The sequence below is a fragment of the Peromyscus eremicus genome, chromosome 3, assembly GCF_949786415.1.
Source record: "Peromyscus eremicus chromosome 3, PerEre_H2_v1, whole genome shotgun sequence".
Lineage (NCBI taxonomy): Eukaryota > Metazoa > Chordata > Mammalia > Rodentia > Cricetidae > Peromyscus > Peromyscus eremicus.
Genome location: NC_081418.1, coordinates 6,136,376 through 6,159,095, shown reverse-complemented (window position 1 = coordinate 6,159,095; position 22,720 = coordinate 6,136,376). Strand labels below are relative to the sequence as shown.

Below are 22,720 nucleotides of genomic sequence, written 5' to 3'. Positions count from 1 at the left end.
CTTTCTGCCTCATAGTGAAGAACAAGGGTTGGGGAGGCAGGTTTCTTAGGAGTTGGATGTGCCTCTCTCTGAATGGATACATTATTGAAACCTCTGTGCTCCAGCCTTCTTAACTTGTATTGGTATAAGAGTAACTCTTAGAGACTAACCAGTCATCATAGTTTGTCAAGAACAGTCAGCCCCTAGTTATACTAGTTGGGAAGGCATTACTGCTAACTGTACCCCTACACACTTGGAAGTGTTCCATTTGTTGTCTTCTATTGATGGTGATGTATACAGTCTTTACTTACATGTTAATGTGAGGGTTAAATGAGATGATTCACAAACAGGAAATACAAATTTATTGTTAATAAACACATGTTAATTACATGGCATATTTGTTATAATTCCAGTGCAAAGAAATAGAAGTTACTTGCGAAGTTCCCGAGTCACATGTCCCTGCAGTAGACATAACAAGCAATGGGAAGACATGAGCATCTGAGAGGCATTCAAAATGTCTACAGAATGTCAGATAATGTCTCATACTTATCTATATTCAAAGACTACCAGTGAGCCCACATTCCAAAAATTTCAAAGCACTACAATAATAAAATATGAAAATAGGAAATGTTATTATTGCTAGGGTTTGAACTACCAGATAGCAGGAACCATTTATGAAAACTCTAGGTGGCCCTTTCCAACATTGGTGCCGCCCCCCCGCCATAGCCAAGAACTCTGGACTAATACAGTAGCTGACACCTAAGAGGTTCATTTCTAGCTTAGTATGCGTCTTGGAACTCAGCTACAACTCAGGGCTGCAGGCTTTCTCAGGGGAGATCCTATCCCATTCTTGAACATCATCCCATGAATGTGGCATAGGGAAATGGCTGCTCTCTAAAGCATGGTCATAAAAAGGGATGTAAGTGCTCCCTTTTTATGCATACCCATAATCTACCTTTTTGCTCAAGTTCATGTGAGGTTTGCTCCAATGATCACCTCAGCCAGAGACAGACAGATGGAAACTCTTGAATGGCTTTTTGTTGTTTTAGTTCAGAGTGTTTTGTCTCTAAAAACACAAGCATGTTTGTCTAGGATTATTCTTTGTAATTTCTCAGTTATTACCAGACCATATGAATTAGAGCAAAATAATTTCTTCAAAGCACACTTGAGTTTTATTATAGGTAATAAAACATTATTTTCACCGATGGGATATCAGAAACAAGTTTTCTCTCTAGTTCCCACTTCCTCCAGAATATATGTGTGGATAGCAAGTGGCACCAGCTACTGTGCAGAAGGATAAGACACAGCATTTCAAACCAGTAACACGAGTAGGGTCGGGAATTAAGCTGTCTTTTGTAACAGTGCTATGGAGAGCAGTGAAGGGTAGGGTCTTGACTTGATAAGACCTTCTTGCAGACACCCAGTCAAGGGCTCTGATGAGGAGCTCATCTGCTGCTAAAAGAACGTGTCTGAATCTGTTAGTGGCTGAGTGAAGAAGAAATGCTCCACTCTGGCAAACACTGTCTCTTGTGCTCGGATTAGCTGCTCCAGCAACTCTACTTTCGGTAAGTAGAGTGGTAAGAAGAAGAATTTAGGGTTTCAGAGGTGTGGAAAAGCAAGCCACACCAAGCTGACGTGGACAGGCTTTACTCCTGTCTCATGTTCTCTCTGTATGCAATTTTTTCACATATCTCAAGACCATGAAAATGATCTTCCGTATCATGCTTTAGATACTTTGTCGTATAAATTTTCACATTTCAGTCTATCATACTTGTCTTTTCAAAACAAAATTCTAATCTGGGCCGGGCGGTGGTGGCGCACGCCTTTAATCCCAGCACTTGGGAGGCAGAGCCAGGCGGATCTCTGTGAGTTCGAGGCCAGCCTGGACTACCAAGTGAGTTCCAGGAAAGACGCAAAGCTACACAGAGAAACCCTGTCTCGAAAAACCAAAAAAAAAAAAAAAGAAAAGAAAAAAAAAGAAAGAAAGAAACAAAAAAAAAAAATTCTAATCTGTGTTTTCACCAGCTCCGAGTGTTTCACATGCAACCTCACATCTGTGTATCTTTCTTGTCTTGAGCATCTTTCTTGAAAAGATGGAGTAATTTCTGCTGCATTTAACAGCATCCACCATTATGATAATAAATTTTATTATTCACGAGGAAGAAGTTGTGATCAAATATCATACAGTCTACCTATTTAAAAATAAAATACTAAACCTTTAAAATCAAGGAGAATATTTTTCATCAATGGTAATTTTTATGTCTCTCCTCAGCAAAGGCATGAAATTTAATTAATTTCAGCAGCTGTGAAAAGTTGGTGATACAACTTCTGTGGTGTGAAATTCTAAGTGGAAAAATCTCATTGTAAGTGATATACAATGAAGGTCAAATAAATAGTCTTGGATTTATTTTCCTGAAGAATAGTAAAGAAGATTAGTATAGAAGATTGAGCAATTATCCACTCGAGGTAGAATTAAGTAGACAAACTCAAGGCTAAATTTAGAAGCTTAGCTGCAAAATGATGTTTCAGATGACATTCAAAAAGCTGGATTACAAGGTAGTAATATCTCTTGCATTAAGAAACATGTGTTGCTGTGAAACATGAGGAGGGAAGGGTGTTGAAGTGGGTTATGAGTGAACTTATCAACTCCGGCGTAAAAGACTGATTTAGTTTTAAGAGAGAACTTCCAGATTTAGAAAAAGACAGACCTCCTTGATCTACATTCTACAACAAAAATCGTCAACAGACCTGCATGCAAAATGACAATCCTCTATGGAGTACGTGGCTGCATAAATTATACAAATGGAAAGAGACACTAAATCAAGAATGAGATAAAGAGAAGGATGGAGAAAGAAAGCCTACTTAGAGGAAAATGTTGGACTCTGCTGGCTTTGTCTGTTTCTAAAGATATTTCAGAGAAATAAAATTGTAATACTTTGTCAAATAAAATATCATTAACTATAAAAACAGAGGGGACTGAGAATTTATTTTAGTCTAATATAAGAAGAAACTGAATTTTTCCACAGATATGTTAAGGGAATGAATATTTGGCACAGTGGAGCATAGTGCCTGCCCTCTGACGTGACTGAGGTTGATTTTATTCAGTATCTATGGAGGCATGAAGGTAATAAAGTTATCATTGAATAATCAACTTTTAAACAATTTGGCATTCTGCAGTGTGGCAGAGTAAGTAGTGGGTCAACTTATGAAATATTGCACTCTTTGTATGTAGAAAACTGTAGTCAGGAATATGTAATGTTGTCAAGTTCAAACTTAATGTTTCAAATTCGGTTATGAAGGTACTAGAGAGAGCATAGTCCCTGTCAAATTGTAGAAGGCAAGTAGCTTGAAATAGTTTTATATTTATCATTCTATAATTTAGTTATTTGGGTTAATTCTTATACTTAATATCAAATCAAAGTAACTAGAAATACATGCATTTAGATTTAGCTGCATTTACATAATAACCATCACTCAAGAATCATGTAGCTGTGCCTTAGACACCAAAGTTAATACCATGTATAGGAAAGACAATAATATCAGAAACAAAGAGTATAATATAAATAAAATTATAGAAGAACTCAACATTTGCATTGTAGTAAGTTTAAAGAAAGATCGAAAGTTCTTAAAATCATAGAAAAATACAATAGTAAAACTTTGGTATATACATTATTTTGTATTTTGTTATTTATGTCAGGCCCCTTCATTTAAATATAACTAAAATTGAGGCTTAGATGACATGACCAAAGGTGAAAAGCTGGCTCTAACCCTGAGGTGGGCGTTACACCTGTGCTGCACATGCTTTGTATGGGTGTGCCCAGTGTTTAGGAGGGTGGAGCATGGCCTCTCCACATCCGATCAACCTCAGGCATCACGCAGGTGTGCATTGGCTGTCGCTGGCCATTGGCTATCACTGGCCCTGGGTCTCTCCCATTGGCTCTTTAAGCCTTTGTGTAGACTTCTCAGTATGAGATTTTTTTTTTAACTGAACACAGTGCTGAATATATGTCCTAAATTATTGAAAAGTGAATAAAACTTTTGGAAAGAGAAAGACAACCCAAAACTTTAATGCCGAGGTTAGCGGTTCTCTATAATTGACAGAGTGCCATCATTGTTACCAGTCCATAGACAGTAAGTACAGACAAGGACAGTGTCTTCAGAATGATAGTTTGGCAAAAATATAAACTCCAAAGTTAAGAAATTTGTGCTTTTATTTGGATGGCTGAATGTTAAATTTTTCATTGACCTTAAAATGTACTTTTACTGTGTGCTACAGAATTGAAACAAAGGCCCTAAAACATTTACCCTTCACCACAGATCATCCGAGAGTAGTTTATGCTGCTTTGGCCTTAAATTTCCTGCCTGGAAAATGAAAAATACTTAGCCAGACAGCACTGAGGCTAGAGACAAATTGCTCTTTCTGTTCTGTTTTCCTTTCCCATTCCCAAACAGAACAGAAAATTAAAGACTTTATCAAGGTCAGTTTAAGTAATTTTCATTAAACAGATATAATCATTCAGTCTCTTAAAGTATTTGAGACTTTCTAAGATAAATGCAGTAACATTTTAAAGTCTACCCACAGGTGTAGATAAATGAATCTATTTTGCCTAATATGGACATGATGAGTGTCATTCACTCCGGGTATAGAGGTTTTGTAGGCGTGTGCTACAATGGAAAGAGGTCAGAATGGGTTTGCACAGCCCTTCTAGAACATCCGAGTGGTATGTTCGAGTGCCTCATGGGTTACAAAGATAGCCTTTCCGTTTTCTTTCCTCAACAGTGTTTTGCTGTTGTATGACAGCGCGGATGTTTGACCTCTCTGAGGAGCATTAACTGTTGCCTGAATAAGGATAAAGACAGTGGTTACACTGTTCTGAACAATGTGGTGCAGCTGCACCAGCTCCGCCTTAATTTGATGACTTACTTTATAAGGGGGCCAGCTTGAGAGATGGATAATGTCACTATCCCTACTTAATCAATATGCAAATTCAGCTGCCAAGACGGAAGTAACTGCTAGTTACACAAGCAAGCACACCTTGACCATGGGCCCACATTGTAGACTATTCTATTCTTTATAAAAGAGTATAACAAAGATAAATCATATTTCATGTAGAGTCTTCCAAAGCAATATACGGAAAAAAATAATACCAATGTTATTGGAATTATTACAGGAAAATTTGTCAGGTGAGCTTTGTAAAGAGAGCTGAGAATCTTAAGATTATAAAATATAGGAGCTGGAGAGATGACTCGGTGATTAAGATTACTGACTGCACTTCCAGAGGACCAGGATTCAATGCTCAGCACCCACATGGCAGTTCAATACTGTCTATGACTCCAATTCCAGAAGATCAGATACCGTTCTACAGACATGCAGGCAAAAACACCAATGCACATAAAATAAATAAATTATTTTAAAAAATAAAATATAAACACTGGATGTTCTGCAGGAAAACAGTTTTGAAGCTCAGATCACTGACTGCATCATGAACTTTTCAATCACTTTTCTATGTAGAGTTCTTATGAACAACCCAGAGGAAGGAGCTTATCAGTGAAGGAGTCTGCCCTGTTCACAGAGCTTCTGATGCTGCCTCATTTCCATCTTGCATGTTGCTGAGACTTTTCAAGCCTCGTCAAGGAATGAGGAAAATTGGCAACTATAAATTATCAGTGATCACAAATTTTAGGAAGGAAAACATCATTTTAATGGATCTTGGTTTCAAATATGCAGCTATGACCACAGCTCAAAAATGTATACTTTCAACGAACATTCTGCTAGTCACATACTGACACCAATTCTACCTCAAATCACTTTTGTAAAATGAATTTGAATCTAAGTACAGAAATAAATGAAGGCAGTAAAATACGTCTGTGATAGAGCACAAGATCAGAGTAGTTCCTTTACATGAGAGATTGGGGAGGTCTCCTCAAGTAGACAGTGCTGAGCTCTGAATGCCATAAAGGAAACAACCCTGGGAGGACCTAGGCAGACTTGAGAGTGGCCTTGATAGTCAAGCTAGCTTGATAAGGTCAGCAAACAGCTCTGAAAAGATCCCGTAAGTAACTCTTTGTGAAAAGAGCTGTTTTCATCCCTAAGAAATTTTATTGTATTTTTGTAAGCAATTTGCGTATCTTATGTACATTGAAATCTGAAAACCAAAGTTACACTCAGGGCAGTGAAGGAGGCCAAGGCCCTTGGCCCAGCATGTCCTTACCTTCCACAGATAACAAGGGAATATTTTCCCAAGATTCCCCGCACTTTCTAACATCAAATTAATAGGATTATTGTGGAGGTTAGACAAGACACTGCATGTCAAACGTTATTAGAGAATATAGGTATTTTGGGTGGATAGATTGCTAATACAAATTTCGTCATGTGAGTGGTAGTTCAACATAGGGAAATTGTGTAAAATCAAGAGAAATTGTTTTTATTTTTCTCATTTATTTTTATGTTGGAATTAAGAACTATTTTGTTAAAATTTTGAGGTGTTATAATTATTTGTATTGATAGACTACACCTTAATAAAAATAAGACATTATTACACCAGTTTTTCTTTAGTATGATGAATACTAAAACAACTCTAGATAAATACTTTAAAGCCCAAACTATGCAGAAATATCTTATTTAAAATGGAAACTCCCATCTTAATGTGAAGACTCCCAGCTAAGTATGATCCACAACTACAAGGCTGTGGTCCTTCACACTTATTTTCTCACTCAGTTAGTTCCATGGTTCCAGAAGACAGGCATTATCTCCATCTTTCAGGTAGGGATGCTTAAGTACCCACAGTTTAAATAACTTGCCTAAAGCCACATAGCTAGCTAGCCAAATGCAGAGCCAAGATCTGTGGATAGATCTGTCTTCATAAGCCAGACTTTGTTCCAGGAAAATGCATTAGATTAGAAACAAAATCCATTTAGCTGTATGTTTTTGAGTAAGTTGATTTTAAACTTGGATTGTCTAAAACTTAACTTTACATGATGTTTTTTAAAAGGCAGTCTTTGTTATTTTCACATATTTTTTTCTAAAATAACAAAGCTTGCAGTCTATTATTTATTTATTTATTTATGTAGACTTTCTTTTAATTTTATAATTAATTTAATTTTACATATCAGCCATGGATTTCCCTGTCCTCCTTCCTCCTGAGCTCCCCCTCCCTCCAATCCACCCCCCATTCCCATCTCCTCCAGGGCAAGGACTCCCCTGAGGATTCAGCTCAGCCTGGTACATTCAGCTGAGGCAGGTCCAGTCCCCTCCTGCCTTCACCCAGGCTGAGCAAAGTGTCCCAGCATAGGCCCCAGGCTCACAAAAGCCAGCTCATTGAAGTGTATTTTAAATTGAGGAAGTACAATGTGTCTGTCTTTGATGAAAATAAACCAGAGGCAAACACCTTACTAGACTTGCATCTGCCTGTTCCTCTGGCTGTACAGAAGTGGCTTGCTCGACTTCATCCCATTAAGTCACCTAAGGGTCGGTACAAAGCAACCCACCCCATCTCAGCTATTTAAACCCACTGTTTTGATTAATAAATTCATTTTGCCTTTTGAGATTCATGGATTAATATGGCTATAAGTAAATGAAATAAAACATCTCCACATGTTAAAAGTATGACCCTACTTCATTAACATTCAGACTAAAGTTATAATTTCTGGTACTTGTCATATCCTCTTTTGTGTATGCTTTATTTCTACAACTTTTGAGTTGTGCTTTATTCCCACTTGTATGTTGAAAATTAAAAGACAGTCATAGCTAATGTTTATATCATGAAGGTGGCAGCATTTTGTAAAGTAAACTTTGAGTCAAGTTTTCTGCTTTTCTCCTTGACTCCCACACAAAAATGATAAATATTATGTTTCCCGAGCAAAGACAAAGAAGTGCAACACTGATGTCCTTTTGTGAGACACTAAGTGGTACCATCTCAAATGCCAACTCATGACAGGAAAAACCAAATGGTTTCCCAGTATAGCACGGAGGAAAGGGAAAGCTCCTGACATCATGAAGAGTGTGAAGAGCTGCGATATGGCGGGCAGACTTGTGATAATGAGACTGTAAATCACAGGAGATGTATGTGGATTCTTTGCTGTTCTCTTGAATCCAAAGGCAGTCTCATGACTGTGAAGCACACTCCCAATGATGAGCAGTAAAGACTGCTATAGTTACTGATCTTCTGTCTCTCCTGACACAGGAGAGACAGACAGAAGCCAGCAGGAGAACCTGGCTGTGCACTGTAGACTGACCAGTGTGTTTCAGATAAAGTGAACTTCTTCTCTGTGGCTCTCCAAACTTGGGTCTTGTTTTGAAGCCAAGTGCAATAACTTGGTTAAACAATGAGTCACACTGAACTAAATAATATTTATATAAAATAGCTGTCACTTTAGGGAAAATATCTCCACATATCTTTGTTCATAATGTCTGGCCCTTTAAATTTTAGGTGGTACAATATACAGTTTATTATATTTTTCCCATACTCAAGCTAAAAATGGGCTTTAAAAGACATCAAATGAAACAGTAGTTCAAGAATTTGCAGTGGTTGGGAGAGCTAGGCTGTTGAGTCCTGAGTAATCAAACTTACTAAAACCTGGGTGGTCCTCCATCATTCTGAAGGAATTAGAGATAGAGAACGTTTGGCAGTGTATAGCTTCTTTCCAGTTGGTAATTTGCATTTTCTTCTTCATGTAGTTCAATTGTTTGTGAGGTGCCGTGCATACAGAGCTTGCTGGAGATTATATGTACAGCCCAGTAGTTTGTACAGAAATCTCACACATCCTGAGCCTTAACTGGAGAGTAATAACACATCTATGAGCTTGTAGAACACCGGAAGACCTCTTAATTAACCGTCATTTGCAGTTGAGCAAATCATTAAGCAAGTTCAAAATTTTCCAGTTATTTTCTATGTATATTTATTTCTCTGCTGATGTACAATAATCTTGGCATACACATACTCTCATTCTTCTCTATGCTCTTAATATTGCATCAAAAACATTCTCTCTCTACCTCTTTATTAGTTAAAACTGCCTTTCTAGAACTTCATACATGATTATCCTACACTTTCTCACAGTTTTTGTTGTTGTGAATATGGTAAGTGACTTGGGAATAATCCAGCAACCTGGGTTTGGCATTTAGGAGTTTGTATCTTTACAGGCTGTTTTTGACAGTCCAGATTTTCTTTTGCATGTTGTTGGATTCATTCTTCTGACTAGAACATCCAGCCCAAATTGTCTGTCAATCCTAAACACACTTGACCATTGTTTGACTCTTCCTCATCCAGTCAAGGTTTCTACCCAAGTGCTGAGTGCTCTCTAGGAAATGCTTTTCACTTTATTGACTCATATTTGTCTTCAGGTCATGGTTTGCCAGACACTTCCTGAGCCCTAATAAAAGGCAGCTATTCTTGCCTTTAAACTTCTTTGTCTTTTATTCCATTTATGTGTTTAATGCTGTGGGCCTTAGTGTTGAGAATGTCTCTGCAATATTTGTTGAATGAAGAAAAGTCAAATATTTCTTCCTGTCTAATCAGGAAGTCTTAGTCTTTGTTTGCTAGTATTCCTGAATCATCTTGTTCACAGTGTTTGTGGTTCACCGCCAGAATGTCTTCTTTGCAGACACCAAGACTTTTTTTTTAGATATTTTGTACTCATCCATTGACTCAATAATTGATCTGTAGAAAGATGAAATGAATGTGCTTCAAGCAATAATTTATTGTGTATAAATACAGGCTTTGTGCAGAAACCTGTGGCAACAACTATGAAAAACTTTGGCAAAAGTAAACTAGACAGACCTCACCAGTATGTGAGACCTCTTACTTCTATTGCTAGGAAGTCTTCTCCCTAGCAGTTCCCACTCTAAAGTTGCTGTGTGTCCAAGGAGGTCCAACTTAAGTCACAGAAAACCACAAATATGGGGAAATTTGTAACAGACAAATGATAAATGATGCTGTAAGAATCTTTGCAGATGTTGTTACAGTGGAACATGTGAGGGGAACATCATGTTTCTTTCCTAGGTATTTGTTCAGTAGAAAACCCAGGTCCAGTCCTCATTCCTGCCCAATGCACACACACTGCTTGAACTATTTTCCCCTATCATTGAGTTTGTCCCACCACTCAAGAACTTTGAATACTCATATTTTACACTGTTTCCTTCATGATCTTATTAGTAATTGTTCATTAATTCCTTTTAAAAATAACAGCATGAATAAATGTGTTACAAACCTTTAAGACTGTATATAAGCAAATATAATAAGAGCATATTACATCCAATGAGGTCAACTCATTAAAGCAATTTCTAATTGTAATTGTATAACCTTCTTTTTGTCTTTGTTATCATGCTTCTTCTTTGATGACCACCTTGGGACCACTGTTGCTGAAAATCTTGCTCTGGCACCATTCCCAGAGATGTCTAGAACAGTAGGAAGCAGGTGTCATGGGGAGGTGCTTACTCATTTACAAGTTTGTTTCTATATTTATGTCTTGAATGGGTACTCTGAGACAGGTGTCTTCTGACTGAGATGCATGATGAGTGTTCATGGCTCAGTATCTACATGCTCTCCTTCCACAGCTTAGGGACAGGTTCAGATTTGAATCTCCTTCTCAGAAGTCACTTCCTGCTAGTTCAGAGTCTCTGAAGGCGTGCTGAGAAATGCATCTTCTTTACCTCCAGTGACCCTGACCATTGACTCCCCAACGAGGAACCTAAAATTTGCACCTAATACCTTTCAAACATCCTAAGTGAGCTTAAACGGAAAAAAAAAAAAAAAAAAAAAAAAAAAAAAAAAAAAAAAAAAGATTCCTTATTGAATTGAAGCAGACAGCACAAGTACAATATGGTTTTTGTAGGAAAATAAAGTCTTGTTCTTTGATATAGCCTCATTTATTTTGAAGAAAATACACAGTTTTAATTAGATTTATATATATATATATATATATGTATTTCTAAGAAAAGGTTTTAGAAATACTTCTCATTCCTGTGAGACTCAAAAAATAAAAATAAAAAGTATACTAGACTTCCAGATACTCCATAGTGATGAAAATAAATATTTGTAATGGGTGATACTTGCAATCAGTGTAGAATGAATTGTTTTCATAGTTATTTTCATTGATACAGGGAGCATAAGAGCTTATTCTGGCTGCTAAATGTCTTAGTTATTTGTATTACTTTTAATGCAAAAGAGCAAATTAAAGGAGAAAGAAATAGCTTGACTTCACAGTTTAAATGAAAATCTGCCGTTGTTGCAGGAAAGGCAAAGTAGCAGAGGAGGCCTCTAGTCCCAACTCCCCCAGCTGAGGGTGGGAGGATGGCTGTTCTGCTGAACTCGCCTTCTCCATTAATTCAGCGGGGAAACACAGCCCTCTTAAGGTTCTGCCTATTCAGTACAAATAGCCCAGTTAGCTCAATTAATCTAATCTAGATGACCCTCATGGCCATGCTCAGGGCTAACCTGTTCTGACGGCCTTGTCTCCTCCATGATTCTAGATTGTGGCAAGCTGACAATCTCAACTCTCCCACTAAATAATATCATTCTCTCTTGAATTTTCTAGAGGCTGCTTTGAAGGCATAGGGGTAAAGTAGGGGGTGTGATCTGTGAAAACCCTTCAGCACCTGCAGCTGACTGCAAAGTTGATACTCCTCATGCTGTTCCACAGACATACTTTGCCTCTTCATAACTTCTTTAATAAAAACCTTCACTTTCTAAAACATGATGGTATTTTCTCATTTTAATGATTCATGACCAAAGTAGTAGATTACAGACATTAAAACAGCTTAGACTGACTAGCATAAACAAATAATGTGAATGGGCAAAGACTTTGTCTCATATTCAGAATCTTACATTCGGAAGACAAAGTCTGTTTTAACAGTTGGTGCTGTGTCATCTTCTAACTTCCAAACACGGTGTTCTGAACTTTCGCAAATGTTCTACAAGAGAGAAAGCCCAAAAGGCCAAGAGGGAAATACCAGCAACTCAAGACAGTCCTGATCTGAAAACTCAAGGAAGTTTTTTTTTTTTTTCAAGACAGGGTTTCTTGGTGTCAAGTCAGTTTTAGTAACTCTGCCCTGCTTAAATTATCTTCAAATTCTTATTTGAGTTATGCAGTTAGAAAACTGCAGGAAAATCTTGTGATCACAAAGAATAGCGTATCTCACGGCCTTAAGACACAAACGAGCAAGGCAGGTTTTGAAGATGTGAAAAAAATAAAAAATAGACGGCCCGAAGGGCCAGAATACAAAGAAGAGACACAGTAGTGCTGAGTGAGGTTTTCAGTGAGGTGATCTAGCTAGCTCACACCAGGCCGTGAAGGCCTTGGTTCCAGATGTAGCAGAAGGGCATTTGAGACAGTTATGAAGTGGGAGCTTTAAGGCACAGTGAGCGTAGAACTGGCCGATGGCAGTGTTTTGAGAATCAAAGGGGCATTCTTGGTAATTACGCTCGGAGAACAGGCACAGACTGGGTCTGTCTGTGGCAAACTGGAGTGAGAGTCCTGCTTCATAAAGGCTCCTGTATGTTTGTTAACCTCCTGCCTTATGCAATGCCTGGGAAATCCATTTTGCGTCACGGTTGCCTTTCCCTGGCCAGGCTCACTGAATAGAGCTGTGTCCCTTCGTCCCTTTCTCATCCATGCGCCACTTTAGTGGCTCTGCTCTAATCTTCCTCATCCATCAAAGAACGAAGATGAGAGACCCATTTATCTTCTGCATGAACCATGCCTGTCATACCGTCTGCAGCAGGCCTCTGGGCCTGGCACAGGGGAAGGAGAACCGCGTCACTAAGCTGTGACAGATTTGAGTGCAGTTGCCTGCAGTCTGGTCCTCTGCCTTTTCCAAAGTAGCAAAGGCAATTCAAGCCACTGATACATTTCTATTGCTTTTTTAGATTCTGCACAGACCCAGTGCAGGGCAAGCACATGCCAGAACTCCAAATGTGACATGTCTTTATTCTTAGGAAAGTTAAGGCTACCTGGTTCTGCTCACAGATTAAGAACCGTCCTTGCTTTGAAAATTTTCCACTAGTGACCTTGTGACCTTGTTTGAGATGACCAGTGAAATTCACTGAATGTTAATGGTTTTGCAGAGGTCCTAGAATCGTATCAGGGCTGAATACAGAAGCATTGAGTAGGAATCCAGCGAGTGTTTAAGGCTGGGTTCTTACTCTACTGATGAGCTCACAGATGGCTACTCTTTGGGGCTGTTAATTTTGAGCAAATGTGGTTTTAACAACCTGCCTGCTGTTCTCTGTTTACATTAGGAATTAAGAAGTATAATTTTACCGGGCTGCCCTTTCAGCTCCTTATCTACTGGTTTTTCCTAAAGGGACAGGTAAAATTCAGTTTGTAGCCCCGTTTCAAAACACTGAGCCTCCAGGAAAGGATGAATCATGAAACCCTCTCTACTTAAAATCTTTCTAAGATAAGACATCCAGGAGAGGACATTATCCTGTCAAAATCACTGTCTCTAAGGTCAAAAGCAACCAAGGCTTTGAAATTTGCCCTGTGCTTTCTGCCTAAGGCTCAGTAGAGGCTTCTTCCAAGATGTTTCTGCAGGCTAGCTCCATAAAAGAATAGAGCAAAGGAGAGGTTTTAAATTGTCACAAAAGCTTATCTTCTCACCTGCATCATCTATCTGAGTGATGCATCAAGCCTACGGTGCTGACCAAGCCATAAATATGTGCTGAATAAATAAACTGATCACACAGCCTGAGCTTTAAATGTAATTAATGAGTAATCATTATATCTGCTTCTAACTGAAAGAGTCCTGGGAACTGATTTTCAGTGCAGTAATTCTTTACCTAATCAGGACCTTTATAAAAGACCAAAGACAGTGTGGTATTCTGAGTAAATGATCTCCCTTACTAAGGAAGTAAGACTAACGGTTATCATTCATGAAAGGTTCCCCATGCATTCTACCAAGATCACATCTGTGAACATATGAATGAAACTTTCAGTGAAGGAGAGTCTTAACAATATAGTTGTAAGTCCCCATCAACAGTCCATTATTAAGATTCACGTAGGTAGGAATATTGCGTTACTGACAGCCATACGACACTATATACTGATCCATGTTCTCAGTGCTGTAATGATGTGTTAATTGCTGCAGACAGAGGAGTTTATCTTGCTGGGGACCCTGTTGTCCTTCCAGTTTTGTTTAAATTCTCAAGGCTCACAATGGCTTCTATTATGCAGAAATGTTCATCTGAGCATGCAAACCTTAGGTAAGCATATTATTCTGGAAAATTTCCCTGAAAGAACATTGGCGTAAAGGCATTACAGTAATTTTCCATCATGTACATCTACTATAATGTGGCTATCAGGGAAGAAATATGTGTTTTTTAATGCTTTTTCCCAGGAGATTTTTCCCAGGAACTTGGAGACCTATGTTGCCCTTTGTGGAGCCACTGAGTTTTCTAACCCTGTGCACAGTATCCTCAGCCAAGTTAATTCCCAATCATTTCAGCATGGCCTGAGAAACAATGCTGTATCCCTGATGCTGTAAAAAAGGATGTTATCATCACTGGCATTTAAAAGAAATGCAAGTCGACCTCCTTCTTTGTCTTGTTTAGAGGCAATTCTTACTAAAAACAGGGAGTTCTTCCCTCACTGCAGTCAGATCATTAGATCATTCATTTCCTGTGAGTGTGACAAAGCCTCTGGACTACAGCCTCTCAAGTGGAATCTCCATTGAGGGAAACGATGGAATCTTGGGTTGTTCTTTTTATGAATAAAACTCCCATTGCTTTGAAAGCTCGCTCCTTTCCCCCCACAGCTCCAAAGCTCAATTATCACTACTCACCGTAATTTAAGTAGCATTTGAACAAAATACCCTAGGCTTCTTTCACAAAAGTGGCAGTTGTGAAGTAAATCTTCCAGGTTAACAGCTGTCAGCTGTCAGTGGGCTACACATAATTAAATTTGAAGATGCTTTATGGTCAGAGAAGACAGCTAAAACCCTTGGAGCTGAAAGGCCTTTAGGTCGATGTGGTTACTGCCCTCTCTGGCACTGAGGCTAATTCAGGACTGGGGTGGCTTTCTGAAGACACAGGTAGAGGAAAACTGCAAATCGAAGTCAGTGTTTTTATTTCCCAGCTAAGACCACATGCCTGGCTTTATTTTCATGCAGATTGGGGAACAAAATGGTGACAGAATCTACGGAAGGAGGGAAGTGGGAGGGAAGGAGGGAGAATGGGGAGGAATTTGAGAAGCTGTCTACATAAACTACCTTAGGCAGGGTGAGGAGGTGACAGTTAGGGGCTGTAAATAGAAAAGACAGGACAATTAGTAAGAAAGCCTCACATCAAGGCTTGTAAAATTTTAGAGATCTTTTGGTTGTGAGGTAGGCCTACGACTGTGCTATTCCATGTTTTCCCTATAATTATTGGTCCAAATTGAATATTACTATTACTAAATTCCAATGAATTTTAACATTTTCATTCATTTTAAATATCTCCATATATTAATGCATTTGGTTTCCATGGGAACATTCATTAGAAGCTGTTCATTAGAAGCTATTGTTACAATATGTGTGGGTATACATATGTTTATAAGTATATTTATAATTTTATATATACATATAATATCAAAGACATAGAGGCTTTCATTTGGATGTGCATGGGAGAGGTTGGAAGGGGAAATAGAGGAGGTGGAGAGAAGGAAGGAGGAAGTGATGTAATTATATTTAATTAAGATGTAAAAATGCAAAAAGAAGGTAGCTGAGCAAGCCAGGGAGCATTAGCCAGGAAGAAGCACTACTTCACGGCCTCTGCCTCAGTTCTTGCCTATGTTCCTGCTTTCGCTTCTCTTGATGATGATGTATCATCACATGGAAGCGTAAGATGAAACAACTGATTTTCTACACACACACACACACACACACACACACACACACACACACACAAATCATAAAAACTAAACTGCCACTCATACTGAAAAAGAAATGGAGAGACAGGGAAGATTAGTTTGTTTATTTTTAAACACAGCCAAATATGCTATTTTGCTATCATTCCATATTATTGGCTAAAACTATTGAACTATATTATAGAGGACATTCTAAAGTGGAGAACTGAACACACTAGCTAAAGCTGTGTGTGCTTCATGTTCCCATGAAGTGTGTCCAGGAAATCACAGATCTGTGTGTACTTTATGTTTACATGAAGTTTGTCCAGGTGATCACAGATCTGTGTGTGCTTTATGTTTACATGAAGTGTGTCCAGGTGATCACAGATCTGTGTGTGCTTTATGTTTACATGAAGTGTGTCCAGGTGATTACAGATCTGTGTGTGCTTTGTGTTTACATGAAGTGTGTCCAGGTGATCACAGATCTGTGTGTGCTTTGTGTTTACATGAAGTGTGTCCAGGTGGTCACAAATGGCATTCTTGACTTCCTCTAAGAATCTTTGTCATTTTTTATTTTGCTGCAAGGCAACCATGGCCATTAACAAGTGTTCTAGAGATCTGACTTGGGTTCTTTGCCTACAAATTTAGAATCAATATATCATGAAACCAGAAACCTTAGAAAGCATGCACTTTCAAAGCTTGTCACTGTTTAAAATCATTGTCAAAAGATCAATGGAATTTAGGACCATCTGCATAGAGGTCTTAAGTTTTGCAGAGGAGCTTTTTACCTGCAGAGAAAGGTACATACATTGTGACTGTTGGCTTTTCTTACTGTCCTGGTGTCTTCCCGGCTCTCAAAGTTCAGATACTCAACTTAAAAGAGGCTGAATGAATGGGAGTCACTGATCACTGAGAGGTCACAACTCTGAGGACATAAATATCTGAGTCCATGCCTTGTTTCTGCCATATTCACGGGCATGCTGTCATCCAGTGGTGCTACTTCCTGAAGGACAAATAGTTCAATAACTGTTTTCAGGTGACTTGAAGCAAAGCATATTAAGGTAGTGGAAATTACATAGAGGAAATGTATCAGTTGTTTAGAGTCATTTGGAGATGATCCTAAAATGGTGAATGTACTGACTCTGAGAATAAAACACTGACAAGAAGACAGTCTCCATACCATCGATTTCTCTTCCTACTCACTGTACTGGCTAATGACTTTCATTAATAAATTTAAGATTACTGAAACTGTGAATTATTTTTGAATCATATAGAGTCAGCATGAACTTTAACTTCCTGATTCATTTCAGCAGAAAGCCAATAATTAACTATATATTTTAACAAACATTATTTTAAAATTGATTAATTTTTTAAATCTAATTTTTAAAGAAGTTCATACAAGAATATTTCATTTACATCCCTTCTTCATTTACATCCCTTCTTTTCCTACCCCCTCACTCTCTAACTCCTCCAATGCCCTCTACTTCTAAATTCATGGTCTCATCATCTTTAATTAATATTTTTAATATAAATACACACACACATTATATATATATATACACACACACACAAACACATGCACATACACAGGTTTGCATATGCACTCACGCACGCATGTGTGCACATACACATATACATAACCTATAGAGTCCATTTACCGTTGCCTGTATATACATGTCCAGGGATGACTGCTTTGTATTGGACACTCTGTGTGGGAGCTTGTCCCTAGAGGAGATTGACTCTTCCTTTCTTGGCTGCCATTGACTACCAGTCGCTGTTCATCCAGCAGCAAGACTTTGTGTAGTTTCCTTAGTTCATGTTGCCTCTCCTGTTCATGTTGCCTCTCCTGTTCATGTTGCCTCTCCTGTTCATGTTACCTCTCTTGTTCAGGCAGCTACACTGTTGCGCAGCTACACTGTTGCGCAGAACTCAAGGGTGCGTTTCCCCTGCTCTAGACTGCACTGTCTAGCAACAGGCATCCTGATCACTGGGTACTACCATCCTTCCTCCTCCTCTTCTCTAACGCTTTCTGTGCCTTAGGTGGAGAAGTTGCACTGCTGATGTATTAATTAGAGTTAGACACCCCATGTACACTTATCCTCTGTATTTTGACCAGTTGTGGATCTATGTGGTAGTCTCTATCTCTTGCAAAGGCTTATTTGAAAAGGAGAGAGACTGCACTAAGTACTTACAATACAGTTAGAAATTACATTAGTTTAGGGAAAGGACATTAGTAGGTTCTCCTCTAGAATCTGCAACTTCTGAAGCCACAAGTAGGTGTCAAAGTTCACAGTACCAGGTGTGCGTTTCCTTTTATTTAGTGAGCCTTCAGTCTAGTTTCACATTTAAGCGGTTGGTTATACTAAAGATATAAGTAGCACTGTGGAAATATTATTATCATAGAAGAAAGGATTATAATTTTATTTTTGCTCTTTTGGTAAATCTTTCCATAAAATCATGGAATTATAGTAACAACCTACTGTTTAACATTTCTTGTTCACTATTTCAGAGCTCCGAGAAACCAAGACCTCTGAGTATTTCAGTCTGTCCCACCACCAGTTAGACTACAGAATATTACTAATGGATGAAGATCAAGACCGCATATATGTGGGGAGCAAAGACCACATCCTGTCCTTGAACATCAACAACATCAGCCAAGAACCTCTGAGTGTAAGTTTGCTATTTTCATGAGGGAAATCTTGACATTATATAGGTAGTCAAAGAATTCATACACTGAAAATAATATATATTGGATAGAAAAACAGAAAGTACTGGAAACACACACACACACACACACAAGTTACTTTTTACTTCACTGCTGAAAAATATATTTAGTCTAATTCCTCCTATTTTGTTTCAAAAGTTTAAAAATTAGTTACTGAACAACTGAACAGGATTTGTTAAAGGAAAAACTGATTGGATGAACAAAAAGTGAATCAATCATATAATAGCATAATAGCCCAATACTTGAATTCAGAAGGTAAAAGTAGAATTTTGAAAAACAAAGATAGTAACACCTTAAAGGTAAATCAGGTAGTCAAAAGCAAATGAAGAATGTTGGGTTGCTGTGTACCTGATGAGATTATACAAACTTCATTTTTCTTCCCGAGCAGGTTTTCTGGCCAGCATCTACAATCAAAGTTGAAGAGTGCAAAATGGCTGGCAAAGACCCTACAGTAAGTAGATGAAGAGCACACACACACACACACACACCACATACAAACACACACTATACACATGTACACAGCACCCTACTTACACACACCACATACATGAAAAATGCACCCATCCACACACGCATTCATACTACACACACACAGACACACACACACACACACACTATACATATATACACAGCACCCTGCTTACACACATCACATACATGAAAAATGCACCATTCCCACATGCATTCATACCATACACACACACACCCCACATACAAACACACGATGCATATACACACAGCATCCTACTTACACACATCACATACATACAAACGGACCCCCCCACACACACACACACATTCATACTACACACAACACACACACACACACACAGACAAATGCACCAATTACTTAGTCAGGTGTATGTGGCCTGAGAGCAGACTGGGATTAGTGGTGTTAAAGATCCTTGGCAGGACAGGTATATATGATGGATTGGAATTCTCTGACCATATGTAACTTTAGAATTCCTGACTGGTTAAACTTTCCTGCCTTGCCTTTATTATTTAATACAGACACTTTCCATGATTGATTTCACCAATAAACCTTGTTCCAAGTGACTCTGACCTACAGAATTCTCAGCAGGCTGCTAAAATAACGATAATGTGAGTGTCTGGAGGAACTCCCAGATACCATGGGAACTATTCCTAAAATTCTGGTTGAAAAAATAGTCATGAGCCTGCACATTCCAGATAAATAAGTCAACAGTGACGAACAGCACATTTGTTAATTAAAATATTCACAAACCACAATCAGAACAGACATACAAACAGACAAATGTGAAGTACAACACTTTTGCAAATTGGAGTCCCTTACATGGACTTCAGTGGAAAGAGTCAAGCAAGGAACCTGCACTGGTTTCTATGAATGACTTTCTGTTATTGACGTTAAATAATTCTTTAATATTACAAAAGAAATGCATGGAGCTGATTTTTGATGAACACAATCATGCATACATATCAATCATTTTTTGCCTCAAATCATGAAAAATATCATAATGGAACTAAATATCAAAACTATGCACTGTCTTGCTTTCAATTATTCATTTGATAAAGAGCATTCAACACCAATTGCATATATAGTGTAATTCTAGTTACTGAGATATAATTTGTGTAAACACAGACTTAATTAACCATACTTAGTTGAAAAAATTAACCTGCTTTAAGTGAGCAAGAAAATAGATTTAAATTAAGGAATGCAATAGAAACATGGTTATTGTGTAGAAAATCTAGTATGTTTCCACATATGCATCCAGGTTTGAGGAGATCATATGAAGTAGTAGCCTCAACTTCGTGTTCAGAAAAAATTTGACTGAGCACAGTTCAGTAGAAACAAGAGGTCTGAAAAAATTAATGACCATATAGAACCTTGAGAATAAGTGATCTGGAGAGGCACTGGGACAAGTTAGTCATGGAGAGACTAATCCATAATGAAAGGAAATTTTTCAGTATGACTGAATCTCAAGACAGTCTCAGATATAAACTTCCATACACACTGGGGAAAGTCATGGCAACAGAAAACTCTAGAGCAGCAATTTCAACCTGTGGGTCATGACCCCTTTGGAGGATCAACAACCATTTCACAAGGGTCACCTAAGACCACTGGAAAACATAGATATTCACATTGCGATTTATAACAGTTGCAAAATTATGGTTATGAGGTAGTAACGTGAATAGTTTTATGATTGGGTTCACTACAAAATGCAGAACTGTATTAAAAGGTCACAGCATTAGGAAGGTTAAGAACCACTGTTCTAGAGGGAAAGAGCTCTGTGTATTATTCCACAAGTGTTCTTGGAAACCATTACCAGGAGTGACTCAGTTCTCAGTCTTACATTTTCAATTTTATATTTCATCCAGTTAGCAGAACTTAAAAGAGGGAAAAGAAACATGACAAAGCATAATTACAATCTAAAGGAAATTTAAAGATGGAAATCCAGAAAAAAAAATCTACATTTTGATGGCCTTCCAGAGAAAAAATGGGGTGTAGTGCTGTGGAAAATGATGGTTTCTTTACGCTGTTCTTTCGATAATTGGGCATGAATTTCACAATTCTCCTTCATCTCCTAATGAAGACATTTCCCACTGATGCATGTCTGATGATGTCTTGCTTTTTCCCACAATAATACCCATGGCGATGAGTTTCCTGATGCTTTGTTCAGGAAGGTTTGCATTCTAATTCACAGCAATTGCTACAAGGAGAGTATGCAGCCTGTAGATATGTTTGCATATTCACTTTCCAAAACATGAGCCTGGTGCTTCTACAGTGTCTAGCCAAGTCACTTGACTCCCCTCTCCCTTTGGTGAAATAGAAACTTATTGTTATTTTCCTTGTGATAATTAAAACTTATTGGATAAAATCTTCAATATATGCTTACATTTCCCCATAATGTTATTATGCTCTAATATCAACCATGGACATTGTTAATTCTTCCATATGGCCAATAGCTACACACTTGAGAAGTCATCCATGAAGAGATCTGTTCTATGCATTTTTATTACTAAGTGGGACAGATTTTGCTTTTCCAGATAAAAATGTTGAGTTCTGGGAAATAATAATTTATGAAATTCTTTCAACTACCTACTCTATCTGTGTAGAAGAGACTACCTAACAAATATGTTTCTGTCCTACGTGTGCAGCCCTTACAGAGACCTCCTGTTAATCTGACTTTAGGAGAAAGGGCCAGTGGGAACAAACCAATGATAAATGGATCTTTGAACATTCTATAAACAATATATTTTATTTTACTTTTCATTGATACCAAGTGTTTGCACATGTCTTCACACTATTGAAGTAGTTGCCACTCAATAACATAACATTTCACCATTTCACTTTTTTTTTTTTTTTTTTTTTTTTAGATTTATTTATTATGTATACAGTGTTCTGCCTACACACATGCTTGCAGGCCAGAAGAGGGCACCAGATCTCATTACGGATGGTTGTGAGCCACCATGTGGTTGCTGGGAATTGAACTCAGGACCTCTGGAAGAACAGCCAGTGCTCTTAACCACTGAGCCATTTCTCCAGCCCCCAACATTTCACTTTTTAAAACATAGGAACTGACTACTTTTTATTAGGTCTTTGCGAGCTTCACATGTTCTGATTGTATTCATCCTCCCCCCACAGCTCTTCCCCCAATTCACACCTGTTGACTTTTTAAAGTTGTATAAACCAGTGACTGTGAAGAACATAGATGTCATGAGGTGAAGGCAGTATGTGTAAGTGGCTTTCCAGTACACTAGAATGATGAAACATATATGTAACAGTTACGAGACACAGTATTCAAATTTAGTGGCACAAACTAGGTTCTGTCCTATGTGTTCCATTCTAATCTTGAAAGCTACACAGTTGTGCCAGCTAGAAATTGAAAACAGCCATAATTTAAAGATTAAGAAACTGAACGAGTAAGGAGAATAAGAAGCTTGTCTCGAGTTTTACAGTTGTGAGTGGGAAGGCCTTTGTCTGGTGGAGGACAGAGTCCCAGATCCTGACATTGCATGTCCCCCAGGAGAGCAGTAGGGTTACAAGACACAAGGCAAAGGACAACAGTGGACCTGGGATGCTTTGCAAAGCTTGTTGTGATAGTTTTGGTAGAAGCCATATTAACCAGATCTGTTAACATTACCCTGAGTTTTATATCGATAGGAAGATTCACATAAGTTTAACCCTCTTTTTTTTTTTCCCATCTTTTTGGTTTTTGCTGC

At 38.2% G+C, this 22,720-nt stretch overlaps 1 protein-coding gene across 1 annotated transcript in view; it reads left to right on the top strand.

The window, feature by feature from the left end:
• The window catches only part of Sema3c (semaphorin 3C), a 154,497-nt gene that overhangs the window by 56,914 nt on the left and 74,863 nt on the right, over positions 1-22,720 (top strand). The window contains exons 2-3 of the mRNA XM_059257259.1: positions 18,305-18,465; positions 18,909-18,971. Coding sequence (XP_059113242.1) covers positions 18,305-18,465; positions 18,909-18,971 — 224 coding nt within the window. The remainder of the gene's footprint in view (positions 1-18,304; positions 18,466-18,908; positions 18,972-22,720) is intronic.